This window comes from Cebus imitator, unplaced genomic scaffold (assembly GCF_001604975.1).
Source record: "Cebus imitator isolate Cc_AM_T3 unplaced genomic scaffold, Cebus_imitator-1.0 Scaffold39, whole genome shotgun sequence".
Lineage (NCBI taxonomy): Eukaryota > Metazoa > Chordata > Mammalia > Primates > Cebidae > Cebus > Cebus imitator.
This window is the reverse complement of record NW_016107354.1, coordinates 10,148,353-10,167,818: the sequence shown is the minus strand read 5'-3', so window position 1 is coordinate 10,167,818 and position 19,466 is coordinate 10,148,353. Positions and strand designations below refer to the sequence as shown.

Sequence of the window (19,466 nt, the reverse complement as noted above, 5' to 3'; positions counted from 1 at the left end):
AGATGCAATCAGAGCACGCTGCAACCTTGAACTCCTGGCCCCAAGCAATCCTTCTGCCTCAGCCTCCCAAGTAGCTGGGACTAGAGACATGTGCCACTGCACCCAGCCATGTATTCTATTTTCTTAAAGTAGGACACACCTGTCTTGTTGGCTCAATAAGGCTACATCTCAATTATGAAGATACTAGAAGCATCACTGGTAGCCAAGATGACATATTTCCCTCTGCAGTCAGAATCCCTAATGAACTGGTGCCATCTACATGGAAATGACAGTGATTTGCCTTTGTTAATAAGGTCTGAGAACTATGGATTGAAGGACAGATAGCCACTGGCCTACCACCCACCTGCCCCCACCCCAAGCCTGTGCCCAGGAGGCAGCTTACCTGAGTGATCATTGGAAAACCCATGATGAAGAAACAAATGCAGCAGCCCAGAGTAAACACTGGCTTGTGTGTGCGGAGGTACTTAGGGAACTCATCTGAGATGGAGGTCACTATGGTCTCGATGGTGGCAAACTAGAACCGTGTCAGGAAATGAACATCTGAGTCAAATTGTATCACCCAGAAGGTACCACAAAGCCCTCCGCGTGTCCCATCCAGGAGAGTTGTATTTGTGTTAGGTTTGGTTTTTAGAACAGCATTCCCTCAATGGGTCTAAAAGGCCTCCTTGGGGTCAAACCCACAAGGGCAGCCAAGAGAACCCAAGCAGGATGTGAGCTTTAAAAACTGCACTTGCAGGCCCCAGAGACTTACATTCATAATCACCCATTAGGACATTTTAAGTTTCACTTTGTATTCATGAAATGTAAATTCCTCTCCTCCAGTTTACCTCGCATTTGCTCTTCTACTTAAGGAAAAACCCTCTTTGCACCCAAGGACTAAACTCTGAGCATCTGTCAATAGGATCTTGTAATTGACTCCCCAAAACAATGTCCCTAAAATTGACTTCATATTATGCTTTATCCAGCCCTACAGAATTTGCTTTAGCAAAATGATGTGAAGGCAGGAAGTACACAGGCTAAAAGCTGCCACGTAGAACAAAGAGGGAAGGAAGGAGAGAGGATGACTCCCTTGCACCGTTACATGAACACCCAAAATACAAGGTGACCCTGAGCCCTACAAAGGCACTTCAGCATCTCTAGATCTCTTGAGAGAAGCATTTAGACACCCCTAAGCCAACCCCTCTCATGAAGGGTGAACCCAGGAACGAGGAGAAGGGGAGTCATCAAAAGGAGCCTGGGATAGAGACTGATGGGAAAGGGGCTCACCATAGTGTCAAGTCCAAGAGTGAGGAGCATCAGGAAGAAGATGATGGCCCAGAATGGAGAAAGAGGCAGCCTGGTTAAGGCTTCCGGGTAAACCACAAATGCAATGCCTGGCCCTGGAAGAAACAGACAGATGATTGCAGGCAGGCCCTACCCAAGGCCTCTCTTCCCAGAGCCCAGAGGGCCATCTCTCCGCTGAGATCCTCGTTTATTACTTCTTACATGCCGCTTCCACTGTTGGTTAATTTTTACTCATCTCTATCCATTTCCTCAATTGGACCATAGGCTCCTTGAAGGGAAAGACCAAGGGAATTAGGTCAACAGCCAGGAGAACTCACAGGAGAGGCCTAAAAATAGTGTCTAGGCAGAGATTCAGAGGTAACTCTACTGGACTCCACGGCTAGGCTGTGTCCCATGTACATAAAATTACAAACTCCGTCTTTGTGTTGGATGACTTAAAGGGATTATAATTAATTACCCTTTAGAGCAGCAGTACTCAACCAGCAGTGATTTTGCACCCCAGGGGATATTTGACAATGTCTGCAGACATTTTTTATTCTCACAGCTGGGTTAGTGGTGGGACAATTGCTGGCATCTAGTGGGCGGAGGCAAGGGATACTGCTAAGCATCTTACAATGCACAAGGCAGCTTCTTGCCAACAAAGAATTATCCTGCCTCAAATGTCAATAGTGCTGAAGTTTGAGAATTGCTGCTCTAATAGTTGAAACATGACCAGAATGACATTATTTCTTACTTTAATTATTTTTTTTTAAGTTCTGGGGTACATGTGCAGGATGTGCAGGTTTGTTACATAGATAAACGTATGCCATGGTGGTTTGCTGCACCCAGCAACCCATCAGCTAGGTGTTAAGACTGGCATGCATTAGATTTTTTTTCTTTAACTACCTTTCCTCCTATTTAGTCCTCCAGGAGAAAACATTCACATAAAATATGAATCCAACACTTTGGAGATCTTGCCCTATTGGTATAAATGGGGCTACATCAATAGTTAGCTGCAGCGGGGGCCAGGGCATGAAGCATCATGTAAGAGGGTTTAGTCTCTAAGGGTTAGATCTGGTCCAAATCCAGATTTCATGACTCACCATCTGTACAACCCTAGACAAGTTATTTAATTTCTGTAAGCCTCAATTTTGTCCATCTGTACAATGGGGCTAAAAATAGTACCTCACAAGGTGGTTACAATGAACAAATGAGAAAACCCAAGTAAAACACTGAGCCCAGTACCTGCCACATCATCCACATTCACAGAATTATTATCTTCTATTATGTGTGTACTATGAACTTGGAAGTTGGTTGTTCTGGTTCAGGTTTTCTCTAGAACACCTCATGCGGTTTTGGTGGGGATGTCTGAGCGGCAGTTTTCTCTGCTATCATAAAGCCCTGCCAGCCATTCTACCTGCTTCATGGCCTCACTGGGAAGATTACTGTAACCAAGGGTGGCTAAAGACACAGCAGTTGTGAATTTCCCTGTAAGTAGAAAACTGATTGATAATGGGCAGAGGCAAGTGAACGTGGGCACTGGGATAATCCACAGCCAGCACACGTCTGCAACCAGAAATTGCAGCACCTAGAATTTTTATAACTCAAGCATAACAGCACTTTTTTAAACTGGAATTTATCAGGTTATTAGTTCCTAATGTTGCCTAAGGCCTTGGGGTATTTAAAATATAAAGCCTCAAATGCCTGAGATACCCCTGCTTTATGCATTTATTGAACAGACTGTAGAGCCAGTCTCTGAAGGCTCCCTATGTGAACATAAAAGAAAAGTCTGTATTAAACTAAATTTCAAAATAGGTCTCAAATGCAGAACAACAAGGAAGTCAGTTTAATGCTCTTGCAACAGTCAGGCCGATAAAGCTGACAGGAAGGTCTTGAATGGCCACTACCAGAGATCCTCAGCTGCTTACTTTAACAGGATTCGACCCTTTGGGCTTTACTGCTTTTTTAGAGGAAGGAAATGATTTCAAAATCATTTCCTTCCTCTAAAAATCATTTCAGCCTGGCTCCATTTCAGTTGCCTCCCTAAAGTCCCCTGGTGAAGGCATTATTTGCAAGCTAAATTACAGCAGATTCCACTTACCCAAGGCAGATGGGCAATTAAGTCATCTAGGGAATAACATCATTAGATGTTTAAAAGAGTATATGGGCCAAGCACAGTGGCTCATGCCTGTAATCTCAGCACCTTGGTAGGCCGAGGCAGGCAGATCAGGAGGTCAGGAATTCAAAACCAGCCTGGCCAACATGGTGAAACCCCATGTCTACTGAAAGTACAAAAATTAGCCAGGCATGATGGTACACACCCGTAATCCCAACTACTCAGGAGGCTGAGGCGGGAGAATCGCTTGACCCGGGAAGCAGAGGTTGCAGTGAGCCAAGATTGTGTCACTGTACTCCAGCCTGGGCGACACAGCAAGACTCCATCTTTAAAAAAAAAAAAAAATAGCCAGTCTGATGGAGGCCAAACTCTCCCACTGGGAGGCCAGTGGCTAGAGTACAGGCTCTATTCCCCATGGATTAAAAAACTGGTGGTGGCTGGGCACAGTGGCTTACGCCAGTGATCCCTGTACTTTGGGAGGCCGAGGCAGGTGGATCACGAGGTCTGGAGCTCAAAACCAGCCTGACCAACATGGTGAAACCCCGTCTCTACTAAAAATGCAAAAATTAGCCAGGTGTGGTGGCAGGTGCCTGTAGTCCCAGTTACATGGGAGGCTGAGATGGAAGAATCGCTTGCACCTGGTAGGCAAAGGTTGTAGTGAGCCGAGATCACACCACTGCACTCCAGCCTGGGCGACAGAGCAAGACTCCATTAAAAAAATAAAAAAAATTGGCTGTGCCTTTTACTAGCTGAGGACTTAGGGGAGTCACTTGTTCTCCCTAGACAAACTTTAGTTTTCTTATCCACACAAAGGAAATAATAATAGTACCTACTTTTATAGAGCTTCTTTGAGAATTAAATGCATCAACACAAGTAGAAAGCTTAGAACAATGCCTGGACATACTAGGAACTCAGAAAACAGAGACCGTTATTAATCTTCTTGTGAGACGGAACCAAAGGGGCTCTGCATTTCAGAAACTTGAGCAGAGTCCCCAGAGATTCTACCATGAGAGCCTCCTTTATCCTAGAGTGCAACTAAAGACACAGCAAGGGGCTCTGGTCAGTGCAATACATCAAGGCCCATTGCACAGCTTGGTAGCCGCTCTGCTGTGATAACTATTACAAATTGAACGAGTACTCTGAGGATATGCCACCTGGACTTCTGTGCCTTTGGGCAGAAGGATTGAGATACAGGTGGTAGACAGATGGCTGGCTGCATGGAAGTGGGGTGTCCACGCTGTTTGCCAATGCTTATTTTGATGAGCAAGGTATCTGAACTATTTTATGGGGCAAGGGAACCAAGGTAGTACTTCTAGTGCTCTGGTTAGCTGAGAGTTACCTACACCTGGGAACGCTAAATAAATATGCACATTTGTGCTTATCTACATTGGTCTAACTCAGCCTTTCTGTTATTGGATAAACATCTTTGTTTGGCTTCAGGATAGATTCTGAACATGATTCACCACTCTATGGGTAGCAATGCATATGGTGGGGAGATGGCTCTGAAAGGCTAACTTCCCTGGACGCTTTCCCATAGAAGAACACGCCCCCTTCCCTACGCCTATCATAAAAGCAAAAGACAACTTGGTCTCTTCCCCAATCCCATCCTCATCCCCTCAAAATTTTGATAAGGCCAAGGTGTAGGATGACAATTTTGGTAGAAATGCCTCTTTCAGAAGGGAGTTATAAACTAAATCAAATATCAAATACTGTTAGGTCATTAAGGAGACCCTCTATTTGATTAAAGACCAAAACTTAGTTACCGATGTTGGGTCCCCAAAAATGTCCTGAATGTTTATATGCCAGTGTTGCCCAGCAAGGAGGAAGTGGGGCTCGGGTTTAACGCAGGCCTGACCCCAAATCTCTGTCCTGTATTCTGCAGAGCCTCCACTATATCAGGGCAAGTAAGACAAGCCTGTAAAGCACATATAAAAATACATGCAGGCTCGGATGAGCAGGAAAGCTTCCCCAGTGGGTCTGGGAGGTCTCATGGGCCCTCTCCTGTGGGAGATGAGGCCCACTGTCCCTATGCAAGAAACAAGTATTAACACAACAGGTTAGAACCTGTTAGAAGTGCCCTTATCCTTGTTAAAATCAAAGGAAATCAAAAAACACTGGAAAGGAGAAATTTCAGAGACAATCATGGACAATTGGCTGCATTTTACATACCAGAAAAACAAAATTCTTCTTGCATTTTTGCAATATCTCCCCACAAATCCCTTTCCTGGAGCAGAAAAGAGTTCAGAATCGTTTACTAGCCTGGCCTATATCTCAGATTCACTATCTGTAGCAGCTTGGCCACTGGTTCCAAAAGAACTCAGTAATGTCACAAAAAGTAAAACACCTAAGATCTACTAGAAAATGGGACAGAACGTATCTGCTCCAGCCACTCTGCTAGGAGAAAATGAGGTTACAGGACAGCTGGAAGTGACTCGGGTACTTCTAATGACAAAACCTTCTTACTCTCTCACTTTCCCTCTCTCCCTCCCAGGGTATCTGAGAATTCTCTACCAGGGAGAGCCATTGCTTATCTCCTGGGGCCGCTCTAATTTAGTGCACTGCTGCAGAACCAAACACCCCTCAGGGTTTCACACTCTCTCCAGGGAGAGATAATTGCACCCCTGGAACATGCTGGCTCTTTAACTCTTTGAGGTCCCTGGTGCACCATCAGCATGAACTGGAGCAGTAATGAATTATCCTTGGGGAGCCAGAAGAGATCTTAGCATTCAAAAAGGTGACATTTCTATTGCTTAGTTCTCTCACCACATCTAGGTCATTATCTGAGTATTGCAGTCAGCTCCTTGAAGGAAGATAACTGCCCAGACAAGCCTCTCACAGGCACACCTCTGGGTTGTCCAGGGCCACAGTCATGCCCCGCAGCACCAGGCACAGGACCAACACACAAGGCATCCCATAAGTGTGTGATTAGAGAATGAGATCATAACGGTAAACAATAGACACAATGAAAGCCCTTGATCACTGAAACCTACTAAATATACAAGTCCTTTGTGGAACCAGGCTGGGTAAAAGTGAAGAGTTAAACAAAAATCTTGAACACTCTCTCTGCAAAATGCAGTCCTAGTAATATGGATTAAATGAGATAAAAATGAAAGCTCTTTATAAACTTGAAAGCACCATACAAATGTTAGCCATTAATAAAAAGATCATTTGGGTAGAGAGTAAACATTCATCCCACATGTGTCTCCACCCACCCAGCACAATCCAACCTTTCTACCCACTGGGAAAAACATTGCAGGTCTGCATTGCTAAGTAAGCAGAAGGCCCTGAAAGCACATTTGACCTAACAATCAGAAAAGTGCTTTGTAAGGAAAATGCTCCTCTGAAGTCAGTTCTCTCATTAAGCCTTGGTTTTGACAGGGCCCTCTGCAAGGAAAGTCATCCTACAGCAGCCTCTGCCCACATCAGCTCCTGGTGCAATGGTTTGCTTAATCAATTCTCTACTCGTACCTAACAGGTATAACCCATACTTCTATAGGCTGGAGCTAAATTAAGAGGGGCAAGGGAAGAAGAAGGAGATGAGAGGAGAGGGAAAGAGAGCTTTAAAAGCAATCCCTCTAGTTAGAGACCAGCCAGTTCTGACTCTGCAGTGAGCTTCCTGCTTGAGCCTGTCTTAGTCCCTCTGTAAAGAGGGACTGGGGCTCCTCCACCCTCTATCCTGTTCCAGAAGGCCAACTTCTCAGCATAGTATAAATTAGGAGCCTGTGGCATGAGCCTGGGACCTGCCCTGCAACAGCAGGGTAACAACTCTCATGTACCTTGGTCTGCCACATTCTCAATGTTGACTTTGCGTTCATTGGCCATGAAGCCGATAACGGAGAAGATGACGAAGCCGGCAAAGATGCTTGTGGCACTGTTGGTGCAGGTTACAATTAGAGTGTCCCTGGAAGGAAGAGACCAGAGTTGTCCATTAGGTGTGCTTGATGAGTGGGAAGGGACAAGGGAAAGAACACACAAATGTGTGTCCACGTGTTTGTCAGCACACGTGTAGGCATGTACATGTATGTTCACATCCTGACCACAGACCTCCTTGGGCTCATTTAAAAAGCACCAAAAGGCTCAAAAGATCTCCCCTAGTAGCCCTGATATAGGACCTCTGGGCCAAAGCTCTGACTCCACCTTCTATATAACTGGGTCTCAACTCATCCACTCTGATCTGAATCCCCCCACCCCAAATTCATTAAAGGAAACTTAATCCACCATTGGAGGGCATTAAGAGGTGGCGGCTTTAGAAAGTGATTAAGTCATGAGGGCAGAGCCAACTCATGGGATTAGTGCCTTTATAAAAGAAGCTGAAGGGAGTGTGTCTGCCTCTTCTACCTTATGAGGACACAGCAACAAGGTGCCATCTTTGAAATAGAGAGCAGCCCTCCAGACAGAGTCTTCCAGCACCTTGAACTTGGAGTTCCCCCAGCCCCCAGAACTGTGAGCAATAAATTTCTGTTGTTTATAGCCAAAAGTTGGTTAAAGATACAAAAGTATAGCTAGATAGAAGAAATAAATTCTAGTGCTCAATAACACTATAGGATGCCTATATTAATAATCATCCTGGCAGGGTGCGGTGGCTCTCGCCTTAATCCCAGCACTTTGGGAATCCAAGGCAGGTGGATCACCTGAGGTCAGGAGTTCAAGACCAGCCTGACCAACATGGTGAAATCCCATCTCTACTAAATTAAAAAAAAAAAAAGTGAGCTGGTGGCACATGCCTGTAGTCCCAGCTACTTGGGAGGCTGAGGCAGAAGAATTACTTGAACCTGAGAGGCAGAGGTTGCAGTGAGCCAAGATTGTGCCATTGCACTCCAGCATGGGCAACAAGAGCAAAAATCCATCTCGAAAAACAAAAAAATCATCCTATAGCACTAAAGATGACTATATTAACAATTTATGTTTTCAAACAGCTAGAAGAATGAATTTTCAGTGTTCCCAACACAAAGAAATGATAAGTGTTTGAGGTGGTAGATATGCTAATTACCCTGATTTGATCATTACACATTGCATACATGTACCAAAATATCATACTGTACTCCATAAATATGCATAATTACTATGTGTCATTTAAAAATAATAAAAGCAAAAAATGTATAAAGAAAGAAAAACAATTAGTCTATGGCATTTTGTTAGAGCAATCTGAACAAATTAAGACATTATCCCAGGGATGGGGTGAATCTGTCCATCAGAAGAGAAATTGAGGAGATGAGGCCTTAGTCAACTCCAGGACAGGAACTATATGTGAGGGAAGAGAAGGCAGTGGGAAAGCAAACTGTCCCTAAAATGTGAGGGTAGCCTGGGGTTGGGACACACAGGGCTAAGAAGGCCAAAAAGGCCGAGAAGGGAAGAGAGCCCAGTGTCCCTGCCTTCCTGCTTCATCACAGAGTCCTCTGCTGGTAAGATGGCCAGGGTTTCCCAGCCTACCTTCAGTCATCCTGGACTCAAATGTGAGGTCACAGCTAGATGGAGCCGCAGGGCTACGCTGAAATCCTGGTTCTCCTGCCTTTTAGTGGCATGATCTTGAGCAATTCTCCTCTTTTTCAGTCGGATTTGAAATGGCAGCAATGTGTCTATCTCTGTCATAGGCTGTTGTAAGGACAGAATGAGATGATGCCTGTCCTATGCACAGCCTAGCACAGAGCAAGAGTGCAGCAAATGATCCCCCTCATCTGACCCCTTGGTTTACTGATGAGGAAACTGAGGGCCAGGGGATGGTATTGGACTAATTAATAGTGTGGGCCAGGATTTGAATCTAGACTTTTCTAACTTTCAGCCTGGGTTATTTCTGCTATATCATACAGCCTCATTTCTAATAAAGAAGATAGCAATGCTTCACCCTTTAATGGTGTTCAGACTAATTTGGGTCAACAGTTAATGAGCAGTTGTGACCAAAGAAGTTCAAACACCACAGTCTGTCACTCAAGGCTATTATGAACTGAAGTGTGTCTTCCTACCACTCCCCCACACTTACCAAATTCATATTTTGTCATCCTAATCCCTAGTATCTCCGAATGTGACTGTATTTGGAGATAGGATGTTTAAGGAGGTAATTAAGTTAAATGAGGTTATTAGAGTGGTCCCTGATCCACTGTGACATTTGTGACTGGTGTCTATAAGAAGAGGAGAGTGGCCAGGCGTGGTGGCTCACTCCTGTAATCCTAGCACTTTGGGAGGACAAGGTGGGTAGATCACAAGGTCAGTAGTTTGAGACCAGCCTGGTCAACATGGTGAAACCCCGTCTCAACTAAAAATATAAAAATTAGCTGGGCATGGTGGTGGGTGCCTGTAATCCCAGCTACTCGGGAGGCTGAGGCAGGAGAATCATTTGAACCCAGGAGGCGGAGGTTGCAGTGAGCCGAGATCGCACCATTGCACTCCAGCCTGGGTGACAGGGCAAGACTCCATCTCAAAAAAAAAAAAAAAAGAGGAGATTAGGACACAGCCCCACACAGAGGGAAGGCCATGTGAAGGCACCGTCCATTGTATCCGCAGACTAGGTAATTCACAAATGACTATCACAGAACACAGCTGACTACATAGTGACCTCCAGAGAAACTTGCTTCCGTCCTATACATAGCCACTGAGCCCCCACTGTGTGTCAGAGTCAGGTGTGTAAATTAGGGCCCAGGCCTTCAGGAGTTAGTGGCTAGGTCTTAGCAGATGGTTTCTGTTAGGCCAGGGGCAAAACTCCAGCTCTGCCTATGAAATGTGAGGACATGGCCTCAGGTGTCTAATAACTCAGTCCATTGTTCTGTCCTGCTCACAAGCTACACCCAGATCTTGTAGTCCCTCTACATACCTGTAGCAGTTGTTGTGGAATTTGTTGTAAGAAGAGAGAGTGATCAGTCCTCCCCATGCAGCAGATAAAGAGAAGAAAATTTGAGTGGCAGCATCCTTCCACACCTGGGAGGGAAAAGGGAAGGAGATTCAAGATCCGTGAAGGAGACTGGCCCCGGGGGAGAGGAGCCTCACACACCCAGTGCCATATCATGTTTCCAGAGGAAATATCAGGGACAAGATGACTCCTGACATGGACATCAATGAGAACATAACTCACTCGTGCTGGAAACCAAACGTGCAGTAAATTACCCAGGAGATTTCAACTTCCTCTATCAAAGGTGAGGAACTCAATAACTACACTACAAATCATGCTCATATTTTTGCTCCTGTAAAGCTAAACGGAAAGGAGAGTCCTTCCTTTAGGTCAATACAATCTCAGAGAATAATAATTTACAACAGCAAAATATATTAATGGATGCAAAATAAAAACCTTTTTTAACTGACATTTCTACAGATTACAACTGGTAGTAAATTACTGAAACTCTGTAGCCTCAATCTTAGTAAAGCAACCTCTATGCCGCTGCAGACTTTATAGTGTCACCTGCCATTAAGAGGAGATTTCCCTTATGTGTAATCAAACTCAATCCTAGCTATGCATTCTTAGCACATTTGCAGTTTTTGAATTGGAAATTTTAGAGTTAGATGTGCCTATACAGAATATGCAAAGAGAGAATTCAAGCTGTGCTAGACCTGTGTGGGTGTTCAAAATGTATTCAGACATGTGTGAACCTCTAAGGGGTTCTGGTAAAAATATTTTTTTAAATAGAATTGCTTGTGGTTTACATTAAGTGCTTTATTTTTCCACCAGCAAAACTACACGTCCAACACTCTATTTTTAGTAACAGAAAGTGGTGTGAGGTGGCCCAGAGCTATTAAGGGGATTTCATTCTTCATTTTCGGCACCTACTGCAACCTGAGATGTAGGACAATTATTCCAGGAATCTCAAAACCCTCAATTGTCCACTTCTTATTAAATATTACCTGAGTGCATAATGTACCAAGATCCTCAGGTGCTTGTGAAAGCACACACTGGGATTCCCTGGGAAAGCGGGAGGAAGTCTAACTCTTGCTGCCTAAGCCTCCCAGAGGGCCATTCCCCCCAGGGCCGGTTATAAGTAAAATTAGAAGCCCACCGTGGCATCTGTGAGTTTCTCCCACTTGGGTGTGATGAAGTACCAGATCCCAGCTCCAGCTCCAGGCAGGGTGACTCCTCGGATGAGAAGGATCACGAGCACGACATACGGGAACGTGGCTGTGAAGTACACCACCTAGAAAAGCCGTGGGCAGAGGGGCTGGGAGGAGCAGTGCAGCGGAGTGCACAGTGCAGGAGGAGCGTCGCTCGGGGAAGGAGTGGGGCTGCCACCCGGCACAAGCACCAAGCGTGTGACAAGGAGCACATCAGGGTAGTTCTCCCCAAACTCAGCCAGGGCTGGGGAAGCAGGGAAGGCACTGGAACCAAAGGTAAGTCAGAGAGAGCTAGAAATAAAGCATCTTAGGGGAGACCCAAGGCTGAAGGGTGAGTCGACTTACAGCCAGAAGGCTGCAGGGGGATGTCACCCAGCCCAGCTGATGAGGACACAACTTTTTAGGGAACCACAGAGGGCAGGAGGGAGGCTCCATGTCTTCTTCCTTCCCAGCTCCTACCCCACCCCCTGGTACAGCACCAAAATTCCATCATTAGAGATGAATCCTATTAGCTTAAGCTTTCCATCCCTGTTTATACACATACCCAAGTGAGGCAATCCCATAAGGTGAAAAGAACATGATCTTAGAGTTAGACACATTTAGGTTCCAATGAAATCACACCTCTGACACTGAGTAGCTGTGTGACCTTAGACAATGTATTAAGCTCTCTGAATCTTAGTTTCTATACCTGTAAATCAGGGATAATGGCACCTTTTTACAGATAGTTGCAAGGATTCAATGAGCTAATGCATGGATAGGACCTAGCATGGTGCCTGATTTATAACAGCGGGTCATTAAATGTTATTAGGTTCAACAAATATTTATTGAGGGCCTCCTGTGAGCTGGGCACTGTGCCTGGCACCAGCTACACAAAGAGGAAGGGACTTCTAATCTAGAATACCCAAAAACAATGTCTGAATAATGGACTAGGCAATTACACACAGGGCAAGATAGACGTTCAGGGAGGGGCACAGTGCCCAACCTGGGAGTTTTCTAAGAGGTTCATGAACCCGAGCTGGACAAGTGCAACTTAGAGGAGGAGAGGCAAGGAAGGGAGGTGAAGGAAGCACATGGGCAAGGCAGGTGTGTGAGGCAAAGCCCTACTCACTCACTATCAGCACAGTATAAAGTTGAGGCTCAGAGTGGGGGTGGGGGTCTAGAGACATTGGAGGAGACCATGTCATGGGAGACCTTGAATGCCAACCAAAGGGTACTCCTGGGTGCTGGAAGAGGGAGGCACCAGCATCAAGAAACATTTGGGAGGTAACATTAGCAGAACTTGGGGGTTCATTGAATGGGGTGGGTGGGAGGGCCTTTCTTTCCATACCTGTCCATCAAACCTCAAGGTGAAAGTGGGCCCTGGGACCAGCATTTGGCAGAAGGGGGAGGAACAGAGGGTGAGACCTCAGGATATGCAGCCTCACGAGCCTGGGTCCAAATCCTGACTCCAGCATTTAGAACTGGGTCACCTTGGAAAACGACTTAACCTCTCTGAGTCTCTGACCCTCAGCATCCACACCTGCAAAGTGGCAACAACAGCAGATTCTTCATGGGGCTGTTGGAAGAGTACAGTGTTACTTACAATCCACACAAAGGGGAACAGGCCCAGGGCGCTGGAAACACTAGTACCATTTCACAGTCTGGCCTAGGACCCACCAGTCCTCAACTTAAAGCACTGACAACCCTCAGCTCACAGGTAGGCTACATTCCAAAAAGTACATTAAAAGACACTTGAGAGGGTGAGGTTAAGCTCCCCCCCAGGCCCATTCTGGGCTCTCTGATCCATGGGGTGACAGCTGTTGGTTTAGGGCCACCTCCATTTCCACCTGCAGTCCTCCTTCCAAGGGCAACTGGAATACCTGCCCTCATGAGAGGGACACAGTACTCCTGCTAAATACTGCCTGCATAGACTCGAGTACCTAGCAGGGGATTACAGCATGGTGGTGAGTGGGATTTCAGGGGATAAGGATGGATTCAAGGACTCGCAGGGGGAGATGAGCTGGGAAAGTTTAGAGTTGAGATTAAGAAGTAATTCTTGGGAGCCAGGCACAATGGCCCACACCTGTAGTCCAGCACTCTGGGAGTTGAGACAGGCAGATCACTTGAGGTCAGGAGATCGAGACCAGCCTGGCCAACATAGTGAAATCCCATCTCTACAAAAATACAAAAATTAGCCAGGCATGGTGGCACACGCTTGCAGTCCCACCTATTCAGGAGGCTGAGGCAGGTGAATCACTTGAACCTGGGAGGTGGAGGCTGCAATGAGCAGATATCATGCCACTGCACTCCAGCCTGGGCAACAGAGGGAGATTCCATTTCATATATATATATCTTGGGGTCATTCCACTTGTTCAAATGAATATACATATTTATATATGTATTTAGAGCACCTAATATGTGCCAGGCACTGATAAGTGCTCAGGACCTATCAGTAAACAAAGCAAAGACTCCTGCCCTGAATAGATTCCATTCTAGCTGGGAAGATAGTCAACCAATGATAATCACGATAAGTATTATTTGTGGTATATTAGAAGGTGATATGTGGATTGAAAAAATGAAAAATTAGAGCGGGGTGGCGGGGTCAAGGTGTGGGGAGGATGGTTGGGTAGGCTTCAGAAATTGTTTAAGGAAGAAAGTCAGAGTAAGCCAACTGGATGTCTGGGAGAACATTCCAGAGAGAGGAAGCAGCTGGATCCATGGCCCTAAGAAGGGAGTGTGCCTGGCTCCTAGGAACAGCAAAGAGGCCAGTGTGGCAAGAGAGGGGCCACAGGTGGGAGAGGAGATTGGCAAGGTAGGAGTGGGGAAGGCAGACTAGGTGGGGCCTTTACTCTGTGGGCAACGGGGGCTATGGCAGGAACTCAGGCAGAGGGGTAACAGGATCTAAACTTTGGACAGCATCGTCCAGTTGCTATGTAAGCAAGAATACTACAGGGATAACAGTAAGGAGGCCACAGCAGCCACCAGGCAAGGAACAAGGAATGGAGATGGCTCCAGCCAGGGTGTGGTCAATGGAGCTGATGAGAAACAGTTTCCAGATATATTTTCAAGAAGAGCCACCAGACTTACTGGGGAGTGCAAGAGAAGGTCAAGGATGACTCCCAAAAGTGTTTTGGCCTCAGCAACTGAAAGGGTGGTGTTGCCATGAACTGAAATGGGAAAGTCACTTCTGTCTCTAAACCCAGTTATTCAAGCCCAAACTCCCTCTTCCTGGCTACAGGTTCAGAGCTGCCAGGGATGGGCTGAACTCCTGACACCAACACCGCTGACCAGGACGCCTTTTCCCTGCCCCACAGAACAGCAGTCTCTCCTCCCTCCTTGTCTCAAAGAACTTGCAGTGCTAGGGATGGAAGGGAGGGGCAGCTGCCAGCTCTTCTCTACTTCTGCCAAACCTGCTTCTCTCCTTCCCTCCCCTTGAAGTCTAAGGAGAAGTGAAGCCCCTCCACCTGCAATGTTAGGAAACCCAAGGGCATCTGACATCTCAGGGCTGGCCTCACAGCTGTCAGGTGGGACTGGAAAGAGGAGATGCTACAAGGGCAGGCCCTCACTAACCTGACTTTCCTGCCCCCAAAGCAGCACAGGGATGGGATGGGGGACAACTAAGGAGTATCCTTTCTATCCTCTGACCACCTGGGGTTGCTGGGAAGTGAGGATGGAAGGAAGAGGTGAGGGAGAGGACATGGCCTAGACAGCAGTGGCCTAGAGGCGGAAATCTCCAAGCCTGGCTTTAGTTTAAGGGGCTGTTTAGACACCATCATTCCTGAGTTCTCTCTGTCGACCAGGTATATTTGTCCCATTTTGCAGAGAGGTTAACTGAGGTTCAGGTTAAGCATCTCACATGGGATTAAATATCTCATTCAAGGTCTTGAGACAAAATTTAAGCCCAACGCTTCCCCACTCCAAAGCCACTCTTTCCATGAATGCCATTCTAAGGGCCACACGATCAGAAATGCGTATGGCAGGGCCAGGACTGGGGGAGGCAAGTGAGACAGGAGACACCTAGGGCACAGTATTTACGGAGGCGCTGTCAGGCGCCGGCCCTGCACTTCGGGAACCGGAGAGGGAACACCTCCCAATTTTGCACTCCAGGCACTTGCTCGCCTCACACAGGTGAGGCCTTCGTTTTTTAGATGGTGATCGTGGTGAACTGAGAGGGCCAACAGTTTGGTTTATAAATCCTGGGAATGCCTTAAATGTGAGTCAGGTATGCACGGAGGCTATCTGCACAGCTAGTTCCCCTGTGTCAGGGGAGATTGAGAATGCACCTGTTTCTGCATTGTATTGTCAGAGGAATTAAACTTGAACAGTAATGCATTACACTTGGCAGGAGCGACACTGACTAGCCCATCTGAGCCTGGTGGCTTGACACTTCCAGGCATCCTCCTCTCAATGGGACCCCTGAACAGGTGGTAAGGGTCCACCGGCCTGTAGGAGCTAATTAGGTTAGCTTTGCTTTGTTGCCACAACTCTCAGGCAGAGGCACCTGAGAGGGCAGGTGGGCTGCGTTTGACCTTCAGGCTGCCGGCTGATCGCCCCTGCCTCTGGAATTCTAGCTGCTGGAAAACAGATTCCAACAGTGAAACAGGAAGATCTGTCTCAAAGCAAGCAATCTGTCAGTCCCATCTCCTAAAGCCCTAAACAAGAGGAACTGGGCTTATCTGGTTGCAGGAGGAGGACATCTCTTTTGCATAAAAATGATAGTGTTCATGGGATTTCAATCACAAAGGAGTTTATCATAAAGCAGCTTCAGCTGTGCATCCACCTTGGCTCACAAATAATGTTCCACGATTAATATCTGCACAGCCCAGATGTCAGGATAGTAAATTGTGATTCATTATTTCTGGTGGTATTCTTCATTTAAAATAAAAATTGATCACTGATCTCTGGTTGGAAACTTTTCTTAATGAAGCAGAGAGATAAGTTGGCAGATCTAAAAGAAAAACAGACCTGCTCAAAACTTCCTATTCCAGAAAGCCTATAAAATCTAGCACCAAGAATTAAATTCTAAACCAGTGGAAAGAGCTGGCTGCAATGCCATTCCAAAAGAGCGCAGACTAATAAGATAAAAAGAATCCTAGAGAATATTCTATCTCTTGATTTTACAAATGAAAACAACGAAGCCATAATATATCCTGTGACTTGCCCAAAGTCACACGGCAAGACAGCAGGGACTGGGTAGAAATGCAGATTCTGATTTACTGTATGGGGATTTTTTCCCCACTATATCCAAATGATGATTCCACAATTCTTCATATACTATCTATTCTTAATAACCCCTTCTTGGGAGATAATGTCTTGTATTAGAAAAAGTCTAGGCTGGCTGGGCATGGTAGCACACACCTGTAATCCCAGTACCTTGGGAGGCTGAGGCAGGTGAATCCCCTGAGTTCAGGACTTTAAGACCAGCCTGGCCAACATAGTGAAACCCCATCTCTACTAAAAATACAAAAAAAATTAGCCGACTGTGGTGGTGGGCACCTGTAATCCCAGCTACTCAGGAGACTGAGGCAGGACAATTGCTTGAACCCAGGAAACGAAGGTTGCAGTGAGCCAAGATGATGCCACTGCACTCCAGCCTGAGTGACAGTTAAAAAAAAAAAAGTGTAGCCTTCAAAACCAGATAGACCTGAGCTCAAATCCCACTACTGCCACTTAAAAGCTCTGTGACTTCAGGCAATTGACTCTACCTTGACAAACCTCAGTCTCTCTCTACAAAATGAAAATAAAGGTGCTTCCAATGCATGTGAAGCAGTCAGCACAGTGCCTGGCCCACCATGTTCAACAAAGCTCTCTTTCTCTTCTCATCTCCCCAGCAAAGCCACCACTCTGGAGATGCCAAAGTGGGACAATACCCAGTCAATACAGCAGTCATTCAGAATAATCAAAATGAAAGGAGATCATGTTAATAATTGTCCATACACCAGGTATTAACATGCATATCTCACTTAATCCTTACAGCAATCCTAAGTATTATGCACTATCATCCCCAATTTACAGATAGGGAATGAGTTTCAAAGGTTAAATAGCTTGTCCAGAGTCACACAACTAGAAAGTGATAGAGCCAGGATTTGAACTAAGATTGGTCTGACTCTGGAGCCACAAGCCATCCTTCCTCACATCATTAAGAAGGTGCTGTTCTCACCCTCCTCACCTATCCTCTCCCTGCAGTCTCACCTTCCAGCCTACACTACTAGACACCTATCTGGGCACTTACGTCATGGTTGAGGTCACCTTGTCTCCATTTCTAGCCATAAGTGAGAATCTTGCCCATAGGATTTTGATTGAGTAGATACTTGGCTAGTCTCTCTGAGCAATTGCGTGCTTTGCCCTTTGGAGATGATGAAATTTCCACCCAAGCTCAGCTCCAACCCACAGAAGGCAAGAAGTCCAGGAAACCTCAGGCCATGCTGGGCATTGTTACAAAGGGTCAAGTTACCATTTCCCATCTCCCTGTAACCTTAGAAAAACGATCAATTCAGGCCAGGTGTGGTGACTCACACCTGTATTCCCAGCACTTTGGGAGGCTAAGGCAGATGGATCACAAAGTCAGGAGTTCAAGACCAGCCTGGCCAATATGGTGAAACCCCGTCTCTACTAAAAATAGAAAAAGTAGCTGGGCATGGTGGCATGTGCCTATAGTCCAGCTACTCAGGAGGCTGAAACAGAAGAATTACTTGAACCTGGAGGCAGAGATTGCAGTGAACCGAGATCACACCACTGTACTCCAGCCTGGGTGACACAGCAAGACACCATCTCAAAAAAGAAAGAAGGAAGGAAGGAAAGAAAGAAGGAAGAAAGGAAAGAAAGGGAAGGAAAGAAAGAATGAATGAAAGAAAGGGAAGAAAGAAAGAATGAAAGCGAGAAAGAAAAGAAAGGAAGGAAGAAAGAAAGAGAGAAAGAAAGAAAAAAGAAAGAAAGAAGAGAAAGAAAGAAAGGAAGGAAGAAAGAAAGAAAGAGAGAGAGAGAAAGAAAGAAAGAAAGAAAGGAAGGAAGGAAGGAAGAGAAAGAAGGACAATCACTCCAGTATCATGGTACTTACTCAGAGCCAGCAGCTTCCTCAGGGGTCACTAAATCTCAGCTCTCATTTTACAAAAGGGGAAACTGAGGTCCAGAGTAAAAGTGTTCCCAAACCCCCAGCCCACACAGCAAATGTTCAGACAGAATAATCTTAGAACTAGATGGCCTTAGATATCACCCAGTCCAATTGCCCTCACCACAGAAATGAGGAAATTGAGGACTTCTAAATATAGCTAGGAAAATGTGCTTTTCATTTATTGACCAAAACAAACAAACAAACAAACAAAAAAAAAAAGATACTCCTCGAGAAGGGCAATCCCAAAAGTCACATAATCGTGAGATTCACCAACAAACAAAAAAAAAAAAAAAAAAAACGCTAAGAGGAAATCAGAAGCTCAGCCATGTTTCACGGTCCAAGTAGAGATATCCCTACATAGCAAATGCCATGAGAAGTCCTCAGAACAAAGGCGCAGGTCACCTCACTCCTGGGTTGGTTCTCTCTAAGCTGGCCTGATTCTCCCCACATTCTGTGATTTAAGGCATACCACCTGCCGTAGGTAACCCTGACAAACCTGCCAGAATCCACCACTCAAGTCATTTTAGAACTAGATGACATGGAAAGCACTACTAAGAGCCGTAATCAAAAAATGTCCATGTCCCCAGGGAAAAAACAGTTTTGTCTATGTGGCTAATAGGTGCCAGGATTGGGTGCCTAATGGGGGATTCGAAGCATGCCTGGGGGTGAAAGATGGCACTGACTATCCTCCCTGTGAGACCCGATCCTTCGGAAGCTGGTTGATTGATTGTAACATAATCACAGAAATCGTTAGCCTGGATAATGAGGCCAAATCTCAACTCCACAACCTATGGTCTCAGAATCCCCCATTACATCCTCATTCCTTGGGCCTTAAAGACATTTTCGTTTCATCCTAAAACATGCAAATACCTCCTGGGGTAATTAAATATTATTGCATGTTATCAGAATAACTGGTTAACTCTTCAGTAGGTTTTTCTTTTCTTTTTTTTTTTTTTTTTTTTTTTT

The 19,466-nt window shown here is 45.7% G+C and overlaps 1 protein-coding gene across 1 annotated transcript in view; it reads right to left on the bottom strand.

The window, feature by feature from the left end:
- Nucleotides 1-19,466, bottom strand: part of SLC6A5 (solute carrier family 6 member 5) — a 60,170-nt gene that overhangs the window by 21,641 nt on the left and 19,063 nt on the right. The window contains exons 8-12 of the mRNA XM_017525918.2: nt 11,359-11,493; nt 10,185-10,288; nt 7,156-7,280; nt 1,267-1,379; nt 383-514 (exon numbers count right to left, since the gene is read on the bottom strand). Coding sequence (XP_017381407.1) covers nt 383-514; nt 1,267-1,379; nt 7,156-7,280; nt 10,185-10,288; nt 11,359-11,493 — 609 coding nt within the window. The remainder of the gene's footprint in view (nt 1-382; nt 515-1,266; nt 1,380-7,155; nt 7,281-10,184; nt 10,289-11,358; nt 11,494-19,466) is intronic.